The sequence below is a fragment of the Harpia harpyja genome, chromosome 1 (assembly GCF_026419915.1).
Source record: "Harpia harpyja isolate bHarHar1 chromosome 1, bHarHar1 primary haplotype, whole genome shotgun sequence".
Classification (NCBI taxonomy): domain Eukaryota; kingdom Metazoa; phylum Chordata; class Aves; order Accipitriformes; family Accipitridae; genus Harpia; species Harpia harpyja.
The window spans coordinates 80,962,518-80,982,432 of record NC_068940.1 but is presented as its reverse complement, the minus strand read 5'-3'; the positions used below and the strand labels follow the sequence as shown (position 1 = coordinate 80,982,432).

Here is a 19,915-nt window from a genome sequence, read left to right as displayed (position 1 = left end):
AGGAACCATATGACCACGCAATAAACTTGAGAGCAAAAAAACTTGAGAAGCAATTATACAGGCCATCAGCCTCCATGAAGCCCTTGACTTTGCAATAAACTACATTCTCACAGCGCTTTGCACATCACTTGTTTACTCCTTTGCACCAAATTCTCTCATGCAGACAGCATTACATGACTGTATCATCAAACCAATCTTCAAAGCAGATGGCTCTCTTTCTTCTCAAGCTGGGGGTTTTGGGTCACGTGCTAGCAGCCAAAGGTTATTATTGCAAGAGTGCAGAGCCATCAGACTACCTCAGCCCAGGCTTCCCTCCCAATTCTGCTTCTGTGAAGAAAGCAGGAAAAGATACTAACATAAGACAACTGTGGCTCAGCAAAAACTAAGATTTCTTGAGGCAAAGATGCTTTTCCACCTCTGTGGCTTCCTTCTGCTGCTAGCAATTGATGGGACAGGGCTGCTTTAGCCAGGTTTCCAGAATCCTGTAATGGAAAGCAGCTGTCCCTATCCAAAGATTGCACCAGAATCTCCATAATGCTTGTCATCTTCTTTTGGTCAGTATCATTACTCAACTTCCCAATATTGATGTGTCAATAACACCAGCAATCCCAGAACTGTACTGAACATACCTTTTTCTTAAAATTCCCAACACTAACTTGAGGATGTTTGCATTGCTATTTGCCACTCAATACACAGACTTTTCATTTGTTACTTGTCAAAATATGAACTCCAGAACTTTGTATTCCACTGCATTGGGCTGCATGAGCCACACATTTCCATCTGAACAAGTCACTTACTTGATCGTAAGGCAAGTCTACTTGAAAGGGCCTCCCTTTCTTTCCCCAAGCAGTACAGAACCAGACAAACTGAAGGCATCCAACACCATCTGAAACATTTAGTTTTGCAGAACCATTCAGAGGGCAAGGGAAGGTCTCAGTCTTTATAGAGCTATCTTCAGAGAGCAGTTAAGGGTCACAGTGAATCTTGCCTCCACCATGAGTATCACACCACCTAAATCATTTGGGAAAGGGGAAGCTTCCTAGCATTTTGCATTAATAAATGCAATTATAACGTAAGATACTCAGTTATTTACTTAACAAGGTTAAAGCATTTAATACCATTATTGCATGTCCATCAACTAATACCTTTATTCTGAAAGCTCACTTTAAATAATGGCTCTGCTTCTCTACAGTGAACTGCTGAAAAAGCAAAGAGCTTATTCAAATTCCATGAGTATATAGCTGTATTTGCCCCTTTACTAAAAAAAAATTTTTTTTTTCCCATTTGCAATCATGGCCTACACTTCCAGGATCACCATATCTCCCTATGTCTTTGCGTACACCAGCTTTAACAGTTCCTTTGGGGAGGATTCATGGTATTGGTAATAGGTTTTGTAATTTCCACCTTCTATTTTCTAGTTCAGAGAGTAATCTAATCCAGTCACTACTGCTGTATCTATATGGCAACTATTCGTTGGTCTCCACAAAATGAGTTGGAAGTTTGATTTCCGTTCTCAGCAGGCATGTTTGTGTGATACAGAACTGCTGTAACTGGCAAATTGGCGGCAATTTCAGCAGAGATGCCTAGGCTTAAATAAGCATAAGAACAGAACTTTCACCTCTAGAGAGGTCTCCTCTTTAACAGGCTTGAGAAATGACAGACCAAGATTGGAGAGCTTGGATTTCTGCTGCTGTAAGATGCACTTTAAATTGCGTTTTATCTTTGGAGTCTATCAAACTGGCACCCACATGAAATTACTAACAAAAATAAACCAAGTCATTATGAAATAAAATCTTGAGGCAAAATAAGCTTTATCACTCCCCAAAACTCTTTTCTACCTCTGCTGCATTTTAATTGGAATACATGAATATTTTATTTCTTTTTGATATCTCCACTTTCCCTATGACAGAAACATTCACTAGTCTTCATTTGGTAAAGCTTATTTAGTTCCCTATGACGGGAGCTGGTGCAATACCATCAGCCACTGACAGATCATTAGTAGCATTCTAGGCAAGTCCATGAATTCTGTCACACAGGCACATCAGAACTGAAATACAAATTACCAGGTTAGTAGAGGCTGAACATATGACTAGGCTAAGATTAAAAACTTTATTTTTTTATACAAAACAATAATAAATCCAAGCAGATAATGAACTAAGTGTCTTCTCATTTTCCACTTTTTCTTCTTTTGTCAATATAGTCTATCCACAGTTCAATGTTAAACCACCCCATATTCAGCAAAAAACTACGAGGTTTCCATCTTGTATCCATGTTTTTCTAATTCAGCTCTGTATAGAGAAAAAGTGAGATATATTAAAACATACAAATAAATATTGTTAGACATTTGCATTTTTACAAATTAAATATACTGCACAATATACAGTCATTTTATGATCATGTTGCAACTGCTTTTTGGTTCACACCAATAACCTTAACCTCACTTACTCTATAGTTCTTCAATTTCAGCTTAGTGTCTTAGATCACTAAAAGTGACTTCTAAGTGAAAAATTCAAATACTTGTTTTAACCACAGTTATTGTCCTCTGACCCACTGTGGCTGGAGTCCAACTATATGGCACAAAGCAGCACGTGTGAGCCTGCAACAACTCCAGACACATTAGAAAAAACAAAATATTGTCTTATACCAGTTATTCTCAAGATTTCCTTAAACCAAATGAGCTCACTAATCTGAGCAATTTGAATGCACATACTTCCAAAATAATTTTAACTTTTTTTTGTTCATTTTAAATAAAAATACCAGACTGCACTATTTTTAAATCTTAGTGCACTACTCCTTCCAGCAAACAATTCTGAGGGAAAAGGATTGCTTTGCTCCCCTTAGGTGTGGCCAGGACAGCCAGTCAGCAACCGCAAATGTTATCTCTCCTGCCCTGCCCCCCACTTTGCTTCTCACCTGCCTCAAAACACCCCAGCCAGAACTACATCCTGTTCTATCTCCTAGTCTTAGCATACATGTAGATACAGTAGTCCAAATCTCGAAAAATATTTTAGGTTAGTTTACATACTTAGTAGTGTAATTTTAGAAGTGGAGGACTGCAGCATTTTCTTTTTAAAGATGAAATAGAAACATGCTGCAACCAAGCAACATTACAAACTATCATTTCACACTGGTATACTGTCACCAATACTACAGGCTACAGTTACGGCACAGTTACTGAAGGTTTGTCAAGATCAACTATGTTTATCAAGAATTACGCTATCCCTTGAAAGACTGCTTCGCTACCTATCAACTTCTTTTCCAATATTACAGTTTAACTGTATTTCAAACTTGTAAGAAACAACTATACCAACTGACTATTTTTGTATCTTCTGCATAAAGGATCACTTTCACCTGAGTAAAACAAGGGAGATCAGCCCAGGAACTGTTCAACCAGGCTGTATTACAGGTAGTTTGCTCCTCATGCAACATACTGAGGGATTAATAAAATGTGACTCTGTATTGATGCGTGAAACAAATTAAGTTATAATTATGCATCAGTAAAGGATTAACTGAAACTACAAGTGACAAAGAGGATTAAACAACAGGATTGGAGGTACCCAAATTGCTATCACTCTTTTTAAAGCATGTGATGAACAATTACTTTGCTACTGTTGCTCATAAACAGCACGCTCACCACACACAAGAAGGGACTCTTAACATTAATATAGATAACTGAACTCTAAAAATTTGTCCATTTGGACAAAGAACAGCAATGCTATTTGAAGGTATAGAAAAAAATTTTTAACGCACTTTGCATACCACATAGCATAGAAGAGATAATCTTGGATGCCTTCCCATTAGTCTTTGCAGTACAACTCAGAATTTTCACATATATGCAGAAAAGTCCTTAGAAAAGGATTTATTCATGTTAAATTGAAAAATTGTCAACTGTATCACCATTTGCAGAGATCTTTGTACTGTTTAAGTTGCATAGTACAGCAAAAGCCTGAACACGTCAATGACGTTAGGCATATTTCCAGGCTCACAGTACAATTATTAAAAGATGGAAGTGCTCATCAGTACTTCACTGTGCTATAATCCCTCAAGTCTGATTCTGAAAGGCTTTAGACAGAAAAGCACAAAGCAGAGCTTTCATTTATTTCAGTTTCAGATCTCTATTTAAGTAAGCAGATTTCAAACTTTCAGATATTAACTAAACAATGCCATTTTAAACATTTTACCCATCTTCTAGAACAGAAAGTTAAAAATAAAATTACCTTAACTGATTGGAGAAATCATCTTCTACATTGTCATCATCCCAATTGTCTTCCCAGACGTGTGCATCTTCATCTTCATCTAAACCAGTCCAATCTAAAGACAAAAAAGAGGTCTAAATATTGCATGCTGCATTGCTTTGGTACCATGTCTTACTAAAAGATTAGTTCAGCCTCTGGGCAAGGTAGACTTCTGCTGGTAATAAATTTTTCTAACAGAACAGTCTGGATCATATTTAAGTGTTTGTAAGGCCAAAAAGCACAGAAAGAGCTAAAAAAATACCTCACAATTTCTTGTATTATAATAAAAATGCAACTTGGTAAAAAAAAAAATCATTACACACTTCACATCATGGCTTGCAGGATTACACATTCATAAAGAGACATTTTGCATACAAACGGACAAGCTGCAGCACCATCGTAAAAAGAAAACAGTATTGAGTACTTGACTCCTAAAAGCTCTACAAAAGGTTTGCAATTCCAGGTTTGTATTTAAATACTTTTTTCTGATTAAAAAAGTAAAAATGTATCAAATGCTTTTGCCAAAACACATACACACAGATCCTCAGTTCACTCGGATCAGCTGCAGAGAGCCTGTGGATAAATGCCGAAAACCTATCTGTGATGCAGAAACAAAGACAAATTGAGAGGCATCTGCAAACAGCAGTTACTGCCCGTAACCAGCTACTTCTGGGTTCTCAAAACAGCAGAAGCTGTTTCCTTACAGAAGCAAGACACTAAATGTCCATTTGCCAATGTAATTCTTATTTTTCCTATAATAATCTGGCACTGCTGACAAATTACTGATCACCTACCTAATGCTTCATTATAAAAAAAAAAAAAAAAAGACCAAACTACCTACCTAGTTTAGAAAAATGACAAAAATGAAAAATCAGGAAGGCTCAGAATCACTATGTAAATACAAGTCAGTTTACTTCACTGGGGAACACAAGTTTCTCAGTTTTCTTCTACCGACAGACACCAAGTTTTTCTAATGTTACCAAAATAAGAAGCACCCCAATTTTCACACTTGTGACCTTGTTTTTCTCAAGGTCTATTAGTATATTTAAAGAGATAACACTATTCTTCCCCTTACAATTCAGTAAGCCATCTGCTGCCCATCCAGAGAAAGCTTCGAGAACTAAGGTCCAAACTAACATTATGATGAAGTATGAAAAGAAGCTAGTAGGGTGAAAGATTAAAAACTAATTCACTGTGAACAACTAACTTTATAAGAATGAAGGCTGGTCCTTGCATTTTCTCCTCCTTTTTCTAACACTGACAGGCAAAAAAATTAATATTTGAGATTAACCAGGACAGGAAAATCCATTTGTAACTGATTAAAGACACACACGTAGAAGGCATTACAATTAAACTTCCCTACTCAAATAAATTACATAATGGGAAAAGATGAAGGAGCATAGAAAACCTACTGGTCCTAAGGACACCAAAAGAAGAAACTGGGAAGAAAAGGTGAAGAAAAAAATCCAGTATAAAAAAAAGCACTATTTTAATTTAGTCGTACTGCTAGTTGCTCAAAGGGAAGGATTTTGGTTTAGTACTATCTGCAATAAGCTTTGCCTATTTATATGCAATGGATATTGGGGGGGGGGGGTTGTCAAAATAAAAGCTTTACCACTCACATCATTTATCTGGATTTCAAAGCTACAAAAAATAAAGCTCAAAACAGTTTAAAAAGAACACAGGGTCAAACTTTTCATCTACTAATGTGGAAGTAGCTCAGGCAGATCTACAAATTTGAGAAAAGTCATAGTAACTAGTATCCAGCACAACAAACAGCAGCTTCAGTCATAAGTGGTCAGCGGGGGAGACTGCAAAAACATGCTCCAAATTGCACTGAGCGAAGAAGAGTCAAAAAAGCCCATGTTATCTTCCACACCGAGGGGAAGAGAGTGAAAGTAAAGCCTAAATTATATTCTCATCGCTGTAGCTACAAGATTCTACAGTATCTGTAACTTGACACTATACCCCAGAATTGCATACTAAAGTGATTATTCCCAGCTACATTATATGCCTGTGACTAAGTAAAAAATAATAAAGCATTATCTGGGATTGAAAGTATTAAGAACATTTGGAAGCCTGCTACCATTAAGTATTACTAATATACACCAAAATTACAAAATCAATTTTTATAAACTTGTCATGGCTGGACTCAAAAAAAAAAAAATTAATATACTGATCAGTGACTGCCATAGTTTGCACTCGGGAAAGGAAAACAAAAAACAGGTTTTAGAGTAGAGGATAAAAAAACTAAAATCATATCATTTTACACATTACATTTTACATTCTGAAGAGCATTGTACAAAAAGTTTGTAAGTGACCAATTCACATACACTTGAATCTATCATGCTACACTTCAAATAAAGTATCCTATAAAAATAGGACACATCTGCTTTCGATACAAAAACTTGACTTGATAAATCATTTGAAGAAAAATTTTAAATCTTAATAAAAGAAATTCCCCAAAAGCTAGTGTTTTTATCCCTTAACATAAGTTTGCATTATCTAATTTCCTTTGGAGAAAAACTGGATAATAGAACGCAAAGTTTTTCTGCTGCATAGAAAGTGATGTTTTAAATTGAAAGAACAACAATTTGGCATGGGTTTGAGCACACAGGTGTGATGATTCTTTCCTAAGCACTAAAGATAACATTCGAAGTGGTCTGAACATTCTTTATAACATCTCAAAATTATTATCTCTTTTGAAGATTTAAATGGGCCTCTTTAGAGGTTCTTATTTTTTGAAAGATAGATCAGCAAGAAGCCTGACTGTGGTCCCTCTTTAATAAATCTCTCTTCTACCCAGAAAGTTTGCACAGTACTTGGTTTTAGTAGTACAACTAGATTCAAGTAGAATTAATTTCACCTTCTGTAACAGCAACTCAGTGTTCTGTCCAATCCAAGGTTCAGAAGCATGCTTCAAAGACTTCCTTCATCCCTACTGCAAATACTTTATTTACATTAAATAAGATAAACATTTTTTTGCCCGTTTAGGAAACACATATGGAAAAGAAGGGCTAGTCTTCTCAGTTTAGTTTAGCTATCATCTCAACTATGTTAATAACTTTTTCTGTCGATAAGTGCAAAAATATTATTTTTACTGGTACTGAAGAATTCAGAACATCTAAGGCTCGTAAGGCCACAAAAAAAAAAAATTACATATAATGAAGACATTACGAGAGGAAAAAAACGACCCTGACACTTCATCCACCATGTTATATATCATTTCTCGTTATCCACAGCTCGAGACAATTTCCAGAATTAAGGACATGGAGAAAACCACCATGCCGTAACAGGGATGTCTTCAAGATTATAGCTGTAAAAGGACACGGAGTTGTTTTATTGAAGTCCAGATTTAATTTCCTCATTCAATATATCTGTACCTACGAAATGCAAACCAACACGTAAATAAATATTTGTGCCTCAAACGGTACGGAGATTCAGAATAACTACAGAGCTCATTATTTCCTTTTCCCACTTTTTCCCACCTTCCACTCCGCCCCTCCTCCCGCCTCTCCCTAGCGATTCTCACCCCGAGAGCTGAGGTGCGGCAAGTTTCTCCCGCACTTGTTGCCAGCCCCCTCGCACAATGACACAGCACTTCCAGTGCTGTGTGCCCGGCACCGTGAAACCAGCACAGCTGGCCACAGGCAGCACGTTCGTGCCCGACCCCGACTCTGACGGGGCTGCAGCCCCGCACCTCTGACCGGGGCGGGGAGGGGGGCAGGGACCGGCGGGGCACCGGAAAGCTGCCTCCGTACCGCCGAAGCGGTGATGCGGAGACGCATCGCGCCGCCGTGGAGACCCCGAGGGCTGCTCTGCAGGCAGGGACCCGCTGACAAACCGCGCCCCAGCCCCGCCGCCCCGCTCCTGCTCGCCGGAGGCCGAGCGCTCCTTCCCCGACTCGGCCGACCGGCCCGGCCCAGGCCGCGGCCTACAGGCGGAACTACTACTACTACTACTACTACTGCCACTGCCTCTCCTCCCGTCCCCTCCCCGCCCCGCCCGGCACCTTCTGCCGGGAACTCCTCAAATTCGTCGTCCTCCTCCAGGAGCCCCAGGTCCACCGGCTGCTTCTTCTCCGACATGCTCAGCCTGCCGCCCCAGCACCGCGTCCCGCCGCCCGCGGAGACTGATGGGATACCGCCGGCGACCGCCACCGCGCCTGCGCCCTGCCGGCAGCCGGCTGCCGCACGCCCGCCTCGCCCCGCCCCCTCCCTAGCCCCGCCCGCCCGGGCCCCGCTCCCGCGCCCTCGCCTCCCGCTGACAGAGCCGCCTGACAGCCGCTCCCCCCCCCCCCCCCGCCGCTCCCCGCCTCCCCCGGGCTTCCCGCCGGCCCGGCCCGGCCCGGCCCGGCTCGCCCTGCCCCGCGCTGCCTCCCCGCCTCTCGCTGCGGTTCCCCTCAGGGCGGCCTCCCTGGCGCCGGCCGCCCGCCGGGCCTGGCTGCCCGCCGGCACTCGCGCTACCCCAGCGCCCGGGCGCGCAGGCTGCCGCCTCCGGCGCTGCTGGGCGGCTCCGGCTGCAGCCCTGCCGCGGCCCCCCCGACCCGCGGGGCGCGGTGAGGGAGCAGGTGCCGGGGGGCTGGGAAGAGAGGAAGCCATAAACCGGGATATGGGCCCGCCGCCGCCTGGGCGTGCTTCCCACCCCCGCAACGGGTCCTGCGGCTGCCGAACCGGAGGGTCACCGGCCGGGTCTGGCGGCAGCGAGGTGGATCGGTCCGGAACGAGCTCGGGCTCCCCGGAGCTGGCTAGCGCGCTGCACGGCCCGAAGCCGAGAAGAGGGACCCTGTGTGGAAAGCGTCAAACGCATTTTCAGTGCTGTGGGTAGAATAAATCTGTCCACTGCGACGTTAGACTGCGTTACGCAAGCCACTGCCGCTACTGAACGCATCTGTTCTCTTTATGTTCGTTCGTTATTGATTTATATTCAGGCAAAACCTATCAAGTATCAGCCTTCTGTCCTTCTAATCTATAACCTGGGGGGGGGTGGGTGGAGGAGTGTCCTTCTGGCGTTTTAACATACTGTTTCAAAACCTACATCTAATTTACTATCTTTTTAATTCCTTGTCCATCACATCAGAGGAACAAGGAAGCAGCTTGAAAGGGTGATTATGACTAAACTATTCACTAAGAGTTAGGATGTTACATGAAAAACAGAAATGCCTTGGTTTTTAAATATTCCAAAGTGTATTCATTTCACTTAATTCGCATTCTGTTGATGATTTAAACAAAGGCAAAGTTCAACGCTTACTAGCCTGAACAAGTTTGTGCGTGTGGCGGCTCTGATGGCTTCTCTCTAGGCAATCACCTTATAACAGTACTGCCAGTTTGTTGGAGGCGTTGGGTTTTTTTCCCTCGCTCTGTGAGAAACTGATTCACGAGACAATGACTTGCACAGCTGGGTTATACTGTGTCCTAGATTTAAAGTCAGGGAAACAATGAAAAAAAAACTGGTGTGGGAATTCATATATAGTTCAGTTTCAACCCAGTATAAGCATGTTCTGGCATGTGGCCACAGTTAAGGCAAGGTAGGAAATGAGCCCTTCTGCAGACAAAAGGTCTAATTGAGCAGTCACATTTTATTTTTATGTGACGGAAGGACTGACTGACGTGATTGTGAAAATTATGAAAACTCCAGTTTAATAATATGTGGAATCTAGTTATAACTTGGCTGGGATTTTTAGCAAGCCATGCATTTTGGAATAATAGATATCCTGCTCTATCCAGAGAGTACAAGATAAAGTCACAAAGTGGATAGGGGTCTGCTATATCAAAAGCTTGCAAAGATCCCTGATCATTCAGTTACTAAGGCCCATATTCAACCCCTCTAGTTTTTGCCTTACCTAGAAGTAAACTATGGAGTTTGCAGCAGTTTGGGGAATACTGAGATGCTCAACTGCACCTAGATTATCTAAGAAAAAATGTAACTTGGAAACTCCTATGGACAAGTAGCTTCAAGTAGCCCTGGAACAGGAAGCAGCTTGAACTTGTTTTGAAGACTTCACCTACATATCTGCTGTGGAGAAAAGATACAGCAGTCCTTTCCACCCCCTTTTCTCCTCCTTCTCTGCCAAGCTGCTGGTTACGAAGCTCTGGAGTGCCAGCAGAGAGAAGAATTCGTATTTCCCTAGGGGATATGGCCAGCCGCTGCACAGGGAAACAAGGAAAATCAAGAACTCCTGAAGCAGTGTCTTACTTATGTAGGAACTGACCACAGCCAGCCTCGGATCTGAGTCTTCCTTTGCATTTCCCATCTGTGGAGCTAAGTACTCCCGTATCTCTAGTAAGCCAAATTTAATCTGATGTTGTCACAAAAGTCTATAGTGTCAAATTCTCCTCCTTTTTTTATAAATCTCAAAATTTTTGATGGTTCTTTTAAATTTGTGATTTCTGGAGTTTTTTGTTTAAATAAGAAGCTTAGCTCTTGTTTAAAAAGCAGAAAAATAAGTTTCTAGCCCAAGCAATTTGAAATGAGCTTGAAAATATGAACAAAAAGTATTTCAGATTTACCTATTTTACTTGTAAGATTTCTCTAAAATAATGGATTTAAAAATAAAAACTTTTTAAATCCAATACCACAGGTTTTGGAATCCTGGAATTTACATTACCTTATCTAGCCTTTCTAGCAGACGAATGCATGGATGCAGACCTCATTGTAATTCCCCAAACCCTTTTAACTCTCTGCTAGTAAGATCTCCAAGGGCATAGGTATCTGCCATGCCATGTTTCTCTCATCAAGGTATGCCCATCCTACGTTGGCCGAAGGACCTGATCTGCGAGGCATTCTCCAAGCCAGCCCACTAGACCTTGCAGGAAGAGGTGCCCTGTGGGCAAGGGGACAAGCTTGCCTTCAAATCTCCACTGTGTCCAAATTGGTTTTGACCTGATGTCAAAGCCAAGTGCCACAACCACCAGGCTGTTTGCTGGTTATTTGGAGGTCAGTCGTTTTCTCTCTTCCAAAGTATATTCAGGTATTTTTGCTCACAGTGGTGCAGATTTGACAAGTAAATAACTCAGTCTGCAACACCAAATAGCCTACCAAAGAGAAGTTCTCCTGGCAGTTGGTTGTTGTGGCTGACATACCATACCATATCCCCAATGTATGCTCTTAACCACCAGACTATACAGTAAACAAGTAGAAAGAACTTATCCTCCCACAGGTAGTTATTAGAAAACACTGATTTTAGTGCCAGTCTTGTGACTGTGATTTCTTAGCAGAGGCATGATCTTAAATCATACTTTCTTAAGGTTTCTTGCTGACATTTTTAGGCATCTTCCTACTCCGTCTGTAGGCTTTGCATATCCCATATCTTACTACCCCCAGGAAGCATGTGAGGAACTTACTTACATTTCTCCACTGAGAAAAGACATCTTCAAATTCCACAAAGCATCACAGAAACTAAAAATTTGGTGATGCAGTTTATAATACTCAAGCCTTCTGGTGGGCCTAGCTCCATTGACTAGTCTTAATTCTTTAGAGAAAAGAGCATAAGGATTCAGCTGTCCAGAATAGATCTTCCAGTGTGAAAAGGTATTTGAAAGGTTACAGGAGAGTGTCCAAGCCCCAAGTATGATTGGAGTTTGATAGTTTCTAGATGGACCAACAAGAATAAGAGTTGCCTTTCAGCATCTGCCCTATGCAATCAGAGTGGGAAAAGGCCACTGATACCTGATCAGAATATACTGCCATTGATTTTTTTTTCATCCTTCCCGTGTTGCAGTTCCAAGACCGGTGGCAATCTTTACAGTCACCAAGCCTGTATCTCCCATGGGCTGAGGATACACAGAGCAAGGAATAGTTTTGATCTTATTAGGGAAGGCACTTCCTACATTCCCAAAACAGCATAAGAGATCTGCTTTCTTGGAGCTGCAGCCCCTGCACAGCACATCAGCTACATATTGAATAGATTGGTCTTCCAGGGCCAACAGCCTGACATTACTGGGGGCTTCAGCACAGAGGGCTCCATGGAAATTAAAGGAAAAAATTCGTATAGATTTTAGCAGTTTGCAATATGATCGTCTCTATTAAAACCTTAACTTAAATATACTCTTAACTGGTGGCATGTTTGAAATAATTGAACAAGACAATCCTGAGTAACTCATCAGTCCATCTATTATTCTTTCCAGAGCTGCACAGCAGCTATTTACTCAATATGATTTGTTTTAATTTTTTTATTCAGCATGTTTTATGCATTAGTATCAGAAAAGCCTGTCTTTCTCTTGGCAAATGTTACTGCAAGTTGTCTAGCAGGGAGGTGAGATTATGTAGATTTATTTATTCAGAGTGTAATTTGCATAAATAAAAAATGTAAATTGAGCGTTTTTTCTGAATTAGAGCCTTTTTTTTTTCTTCAAGGGGAAACAAAAATGTGTGTAGTACACTAGTTCAGTTTTCCTGATATTTTTAGGGGACTATTAGTCATTTCGATGCCTGGGCCCGTTTTCTTTGACTTGGACACTTTAATGGCTGAAAGCATGTTCTGAGGAAAAGATTAAGAAGAGGAAATAGAACAGATTGGAAATGAACTTGCTTATAAGCAGTTAAAGGTGTCCTGTTGAAAAAAAATCTGAGCGCCATGTTAAGGATTTTAGACACCCTGGGTAAACGGTTGGTTTGGAGGTCTGCATGGTCCCAGGCTACCAAACAGTGCCTATTCAGAGAAACCCTATGCTGCAAAGAAAATTGGCATTGTGTGTATTTGATCCAGCTGGCCTCATCCACATAATGTGAAATCTGTGTGCACAGGCAGTACATTTAATGGACCACCAGCTTGGACACATCTGGCTAAGACCAGCGGTGCCCACACAGTTTACCTGGATGGGAGAGAGACTGTCTTACAGTCCAGGCTGTTAGGTATCCAGGAAAGCACCTAGTTCCTGAAAAAAAATTACAGGAAAGCTTAATACCATCGTTACCATTCAGAATGCAAGAATTAACCGTGCGGAGCAGAGTATCTATCCTGCGTTATATAGCATATCTGGCAGTCCAAGCACTGGTTAATGCATCCTAGGAATCCCTTCAGAGTTGGTGTTCTGTGTCTCAGGATAGCACTGTATTTCATGCTGTAGTTTTTTGGATTAAATTGAAGAAAAAAGCATATCCTACATTCAGTGCATCTGGACGTTAGGAATGGATTGCTCCGCTTCTTTCAATAGCTCTGTACAGCTCTGGACCCGTGGCATTATTCCTGAGGTCAATGCCTTTGGTTTCCCACTATTTATTTATTCATGTCTGCAGAGGTCCTCTTTTTCTCTCCAGCTGCTCCATCATTCACCAGCACCTCCTGGTAGCCCACCCTGCTCCCACAGCCCATCCCTTCTCACAGTTGACCCTCACTGAGGTCAGGATGCGATTAGGTGGCTGGAGATCACAAGGAATATTAATCACAAGGAACACTTAGATGTTGCTTTACAGACTTCCTTATGTGAAATACACTGTGGCAAGCTATCGGGTTACCAGTGGCTGAAAAAGAAACAGTTCTCTCTTTACCCTTGACAGTCAAAAGAAAGTTTGATTTATTTTCTCATTTTCAGTTAGTCTAAAGGCAGCTGGGCAGTATTGCTACAAAGCTCTAGCTGTGTGTTATTGTAATAGGGGCAATATGTTTGTTCACTTCTGCTCTCTTCCTCTGTCTAATTGTTCTATTGTCTTTCTGTTTTCTCTCCACATTTGGGCTGACAAAATGTCTCCCTGGGTTTAGCCCTCTAGCCAAAACTTAACGGGCTCCTAATCAAGAACTAACACCACCAGCAGGCTATTTCCTGTCTTTGTTTACCATTCCTGGTATCATCTTTCTTCTCCTCTCAGTCCATCATAGCAAATTTTCACCATTATTTTCCTTTGAATCTTCCTCTGTACAGGGTGCAGGAAGCTTCCTATATGTTGTTCGCCTTTCATTTTCTGGCCACACGATCTCTGGCCTCCCAGCTCTACATCCTGGAAGAGCAGCAGATGCATCCAGAACCAGATTTTGAAAAGCCAAGTAATCCTGGGATAGCCATATATTCCATGTAGCTATATCAGCAGAATGTTTATTGCTGAGCCTCAATGCAAATTGTATTGATGTTTTGAACATATAAGGGGTAATTACAATGTGATTAATTACTAGGTACCGTTCACCACGACTTGCATTTCCATGCAAATATCAGGACTGGCAGGGTACAGTTCAGTTGCCTAAACAAAGGTCTCTAACATCGGTAGAGATGCCCTAAAACACAGGGCTGCCTGAGACACCTTGGCTCTTCCCAATGGCAACTGGAGATGGGGCAAAATACGCCGGGGTTTCTAAAATGGTACCAGTTGCCTACGTTTAAGTGACTGAATTGCACTCCTACCATATGTTAGAATAACTGCTATTGGTGCCTAAGTGTCTTTTTCATGTCACTGCACGCCTGCCTTTGTTTATTTCTGCCAAGTCTACCCTGAGAATACTACACTGTGGTAACCTCAACATGAGATATTCACTGGACAGGTTAGTATGAATCATTACGAATCAGGTGAACAGAGTAGACCTTTTCTTCCACGTAAAACATCCTTCTACCTTTACATATCTAGATAGTGGCTAAGTTGCAGCCAAGATGAAGCTCAACCCAAATAAAATCAAATGTTGTAGTCTGGGAAGAATTACCAAGCATTATTTCTGATGCTTTGATAGGTAAGCAGGGCTACTCATTAGCAATCCTGGCAAGCTGAAGGACTTATTGATACCTAGACTGTTTCAAGGGCAAAAGTCAGGCCACCAAACTTAAGGCCACCCTCACCTTAGGGAGCTTACTCAGCCAGACAGCCCCTCTGGACTCTGAGTTCAGAAAACAGAGATAAATGGGCTTTTCCAGGTGGAGATTCAGAGCACCTGGGTTAAGTACCAGCCCAAAAACATAATTTGAAGGGACCTGTCTCATCTCTGACTATATTAGGAGCCTAAGAAGACTTGTCCCATAATTATGTGCTGAAAATGAGGGGGGACAAATAATCTCTTACAAGTGCGAGTAACAGCAGTCACCCTCGTTGGCCACATTTTTTGCTCTGGCAAAGTCTCTCCAGGGCATTTTTAGCCCAAAATATATCTGTTTAGCTTGTTTTTCCACTCAGCTCTCCCCCAGGAGCTTCACCAGTGTGTCTGGAGGGAGCTGACAGTGGCAGTTATGTGTCACTCAGAGCCTGCAGCTGCATGTTGGCTTTTCTGTGCTGGTACGCAGAGCGTACTCGCTGCCCTTCCATCCCCCTGGGGCCTGCTTTTCACCAGCCCTGGCTGTCATTCAGCTGTTCTGCAGTGTCACAGGCAACACAGTCTCAGCTCAGGAAATTTCACTTCATTTGTTTTATTGCCAATTAACAAACTTTTAATTACTGATTTGGGTATTGAGGGGAAAAAAAGAAACCATATACTATTGAACAAATACTCAGGGAAACACCTTTCCTCACCTTTCTTCAGCCTCAACTTCAGACAGACACGTCTCCTCCCTCCTTCCTCACTCTAACTCCCCTTGTTTTCACCACTGATTCCCACTTTCCCTCCCAGTGCCTTCAGTGAGGTGATGGGCAATGCAGGTGGTTGGGGTCAAGGCATGGTGGTTTCTGTCTGCTCCTCCTTGCAGTTCACTCCTTGCCCTCCACTGCTCCTTGCTTCTCACTGCTCCTCTGCCCCAGAATGGGTCACCCATGGCCTGTGAAGAAGTGTTTGCAGTTGGTGGTTTACTTCCTAAGCTTGCATACACATTTGCGTTGCAAAGGCGCCAGGAAAGCGAGATGGGTGTATTTTATCACATAGACTTATGTGGTAAATGAAAGTCAAGTATCTAAGGTATGTTTTGATGCTGAGGACATAGATGTAGCTCCTGGGAGGTACGGCACAGGTGCCAGCAGCGCAGGGCCAGCACATGGGCAGGACCACCACGCTGGCCACCCCAGCTCCTGCCGCACAGGTGGAGGGGCTGCAAGGACACCCTGACTGGAAAAGCAGATTGTGGTGCCCGTGGCATGACCCAAAGCATTACTTTTTATATGCAGAAACACACAGAGCCCCAAAGTTCTTCCTCATCTATCCTGCAAAGCAGAGGATACCTCCTTCCTCAGAGCTCCTGTTAACCTGTCATGCCTCCTTTAGCATGTGTAGAGGTTTTGATGAACTATCTAGTGGTTTTCCACAGAAATGAATGAAGAAATGCTATGCCACTAGCAGAGGCATCAATTAATTTCTTTTTAAATGAGGACACTCTTGAGAGCTTAATCAAAGTCAGCTCTTTATCTTAGATTACCAAGTGAAGTTGATGCAGTATGTCAAATCAGAACCACGAGGAGCTACTGGGTCAAGTCCTGATCTTAATCCAGCTCATCCAATCCTTCAGCATGAGTGCAGCAGCCCAGGGCAGACTGTGGGCTGTTGTACGTACAACCACGCAGAACTGATATTTTGTTTCTTTTAGACAGTAGTTTATTCTGAATGGTATTTTAAAGAAGACCCTAGAAAACAGACTCTCTCTGTTCCTCACTTGCTTTCCAAAGCACATAAATCTTTTGTAACTTTAATTCTTAGCCCCATAGTGAATACGATAGCACCAGTGACAGCTGGAATGCTTATAAAAACAGCATCAGAGTAAATGCTGAGCATAAGTCAAACTGATCTACAAAACCAATGGGTTTGCAGAGTATATATATAAAATCCTTTTGTCTACATTGTATACATATATATAAATTCCTATATTTATGTGTACAGCACTTACTAAACTACAACAGGTGAACTATACAACTAAGCAGGCTCATAGGATAGTACAGTGGTGCTAATTATTATCCTAATTGTCCTGGTTTCAGCTGGGATAGAGTTAATTTTCTTTCTAGTAGCTGGTATAGTGTTATGTTTTGGATTTAGTGTGAGAATAATTCTGATAACACACTGAAGTTTTCAGTTGTTGCCAAGTAGCGCTTAGACTAAGTCAAGGATTTTTCAGCTTCTCACGCCCAGCCAGCAAGAAGGCTGGAGGGGCACAAGAAGTTGGGAGGGGACACAGCCAGGACAGCTGACCCAAACTGGCCAAAGGGGTATTCCATACCATGTGACATCATGTCTAGTATATAAACTGGGGGAAGTGGGGCTGGGAGGAATCACCACTTGGGGACTAACTGGGCATTGGTTGGCAAGTGGTGAGCAATTGCATTGTGCATCACTTGTTTTGTATATTCCAATCCTTTTATTATTATTAATGTCATTTTTTTATTGTTATTATTATCATTATTAGTTTCTTCCTTTCTGTTCTATTAAACTGTTCTTATCCCAACCCATGAGTTTCACTTTTTTCTTTCCGATTCTCTCCCCCATCCTACTGGGTGGGGGGGAAGTGAGTGAGCAGCTGCGTGGTGCTTAGTTGTTGGCTGGGGTTAAACCACGACACTAATGTACAAAATAAATTAGAAGTAGGTAGGATCACCTACAGCAGTATATAACAGCAAAAAAGTTAGATTTGAGTACATTGTTACTGAGGTTGGCTGAGAAAGAAAGTAAAAGACCTAAACTGATTGTCATGTGAAGCAGTGGATTAGGAAACAGCTCCCTCAGTTTTACTGTTTCTGGCTGTATCTTTTGTAATACACAATAGGGGTGTCTTTTCTCTGATTTGCTTTTAAGGCTTTAGCACAATCAAAAGCTGGAGGTATTGTAAAGAAAATCTGCAAATAGCATGGAAATGTCTTGTGGTGACATTCTTATTCAGGCTCTGGGCCTGATTTTGAAAGATCCTGAGCACCCAGAGATGCCAATGCTAAGCACTTCTGCAGATCAGATCTTTGAGGTCTGAAAGATTGTTTTATAATCTTGTTTTCATGCTCTTGCAAACCTACAAAGTCATTTTTTTCCCATGTAGTAGCACAGATTTTATTAAAACCATTTGGAACAGATATCAATGTTTTAAGGCAACAGCTTTGTGGTGACTGGTAAGATACATAACTCTAGTCAGTAGAACAATTTCCCTTCTTTCAGGAAACTGATAATATATTTAAAGTTAAGACACCATTAATTATTTAAAAAACAAAGCCTCTGCAATGCTGAGGCTTGAGGTCCTCTCCATTGCATCATTCTGCCTGGCTATGGCACCATTTTCACGGAAGTTCTTGCACATTAGTGGCAAATGATTTATAGGCCATATAAAAAGTCAGCGCCTCAAAAAAAAAAAAAAGAGATTTCTGTTCTTTGTCTTTCATTGCCTTGTCATCTGTAGGGAAAAGTCCATATTTGCCATTGTGTCTTCCCTCAGAAGTGGTTTGAGGTGGCTGCAGTCTGAAGTATAACCAAAACAAAACAATAAGGTTTGAAATTGTATGTTCAGTGTTTATGCAGGCTGTATGTAAGCCACAAGGAAAAATAAATTTAAACAATCACATGCAGATCTGAGAGATGCAACTAAAGTAATAGCTCCTCAATTCCCATAAATATGAACTAAATTTAGAATTTGATTTCCCAACCAGTTATCACACGCATGGTTTATTGGCACAGTGTAACTGAATACATCCAAATGTCTAGCTCTCAATTTGTATGAGTTTAAACCCAAAGCTAAAAAGAGAATTGAAACAATGGATACGCTTTTTAATGCTGAAAGAAAAAGAGAGAGGACAACAGATCTCACCTGTGCTGTCAGATACTCAGAATTCCTAACTAAGATATACAAGAATATTTGGAAACATCAGATTTTGTCATACTGTTAATGACCCTAAGGATCTCCAAATATTCACCAAGGACTCTTGACAGCTGCCTTTTGGCTATGATGGAAAACCATCTTCTCTTAAAAGCACAAAGCAAGTAGCAATTGGCCTTTAGTTCTGCACGCAGCCAAACCTTGCATATGGAAGTCCAAATTCCTTGAGGTATTACAAGGTGGGTTTCAGCTATCTGGTGTTCACAGAACAACTCCAGGTTCCTCAAAATTTGGCCTACAGTATTGACAATCCTTTAACAGTACTGGTTTTACACCTCTTCTTAAGGTGATTCCACCTTCTCTGCATTTTCAATGACTTTCAGAAATGCCCCTATAATATAGTCATTTTTCTTCAGCATAAAAAATGCTGATTTGATTGACAGAATCATATAACCTACCTTATTGATTTTAAACAAGAGGAAAATTCAATCTATTTGAGGTATACGTAAGAACAAACAAAAACTATGAATACAAATTTGCTAAAGCCATGTGGCTGGTAATCTTCATAAGAAAATTTAATCACTTTTTTTTTATATTCACACCAGTCATTGCATATGTTATATACATATATACTATATTATATACATGCTGCAGATGGTCCTTTGCAGTTTTGCATAAACTTACTTAAGAAGCACCTCTGAAACACTTATTGCATAGAAATCTTGAATTGTACATTTTAAATAATGATTTTCAAATGATAAATTGTAATTTTCTTTTATGGCTGTTACAGATTTATATTAAAGCTTCACTGAATTGGACAATTTTTCAGTAGAGTTTACTTAATGTTAATCTATTCATTTGGGGGTAAATGAAGAGTTTAATGGTGAAATGATGTAACTAGAATATAGTCTCAAGTGGTGTGTTAGGTTTATCAATCAGTGAAAATTGTGCACTTGAGTGTAAGAGCGCATGTCTATCCATATGATTCTTGCTGCCTCAGTTAATTGAAACCCTTTTTGCACCCTATTATCAATACTTGAAAAATAGCTCCAACCA

General features: G+C 41.2%; 1 protein-coding gene across 1 annotated transcript; it reads right to left on the bottom strand.

Moving 5' to 3' along the window:
* Positions 1-2,090: 2,090 nt before the first annotated feature.
* Positions 2,091-8,428, bottom strand: SEM1 (SEM1 26S proteasome subunit). The gene is made up of 3 exons (XM_052801691.1): positions 8,248-8,428; positions 4,218-4,311; positions 2,091-2,288 (listed from the first exon to the last, which is right to left on the bottom strand). The coding sequence occupies exons 1-3, from the start codon at positions 8,321-8,323 to the stop codon at positions 2,246-2,248; spliced, it is 213 nt and encodes a 70-aa protein (XP_052657651.1). The 5' UTR covers positions 8,324-8,428; the 3' UTR covers positions 2,091-2,245.
* Between the last annotated feature and the right edge of the window lie 11,487 nt (positions 8,429-19,915).

Coding starts and splice junctions, on each gene's coding strand:
- SEM1 (XM_052801691.1), bottom strand. CDS start 8,323: ATGTCGGAGAAGAAGCAGCCGGTGGACCTGGGGCTCCTGGAGGAGGAC. Junction 4,312..8,247: donor TGAGGAGTTCCCGGCAGAAG/GTGCCGGGCGGG, acceptor TTTTGTCTTTAG/ATTGGACTGGTTTAGATGAA. Junction 2,289..4,217: donor GATTTCTCCAATCAGTTAAG/GTAATTTTATTT, acceptor TTCTCTATACAG/AGCTGAATTAGAAAAACATG.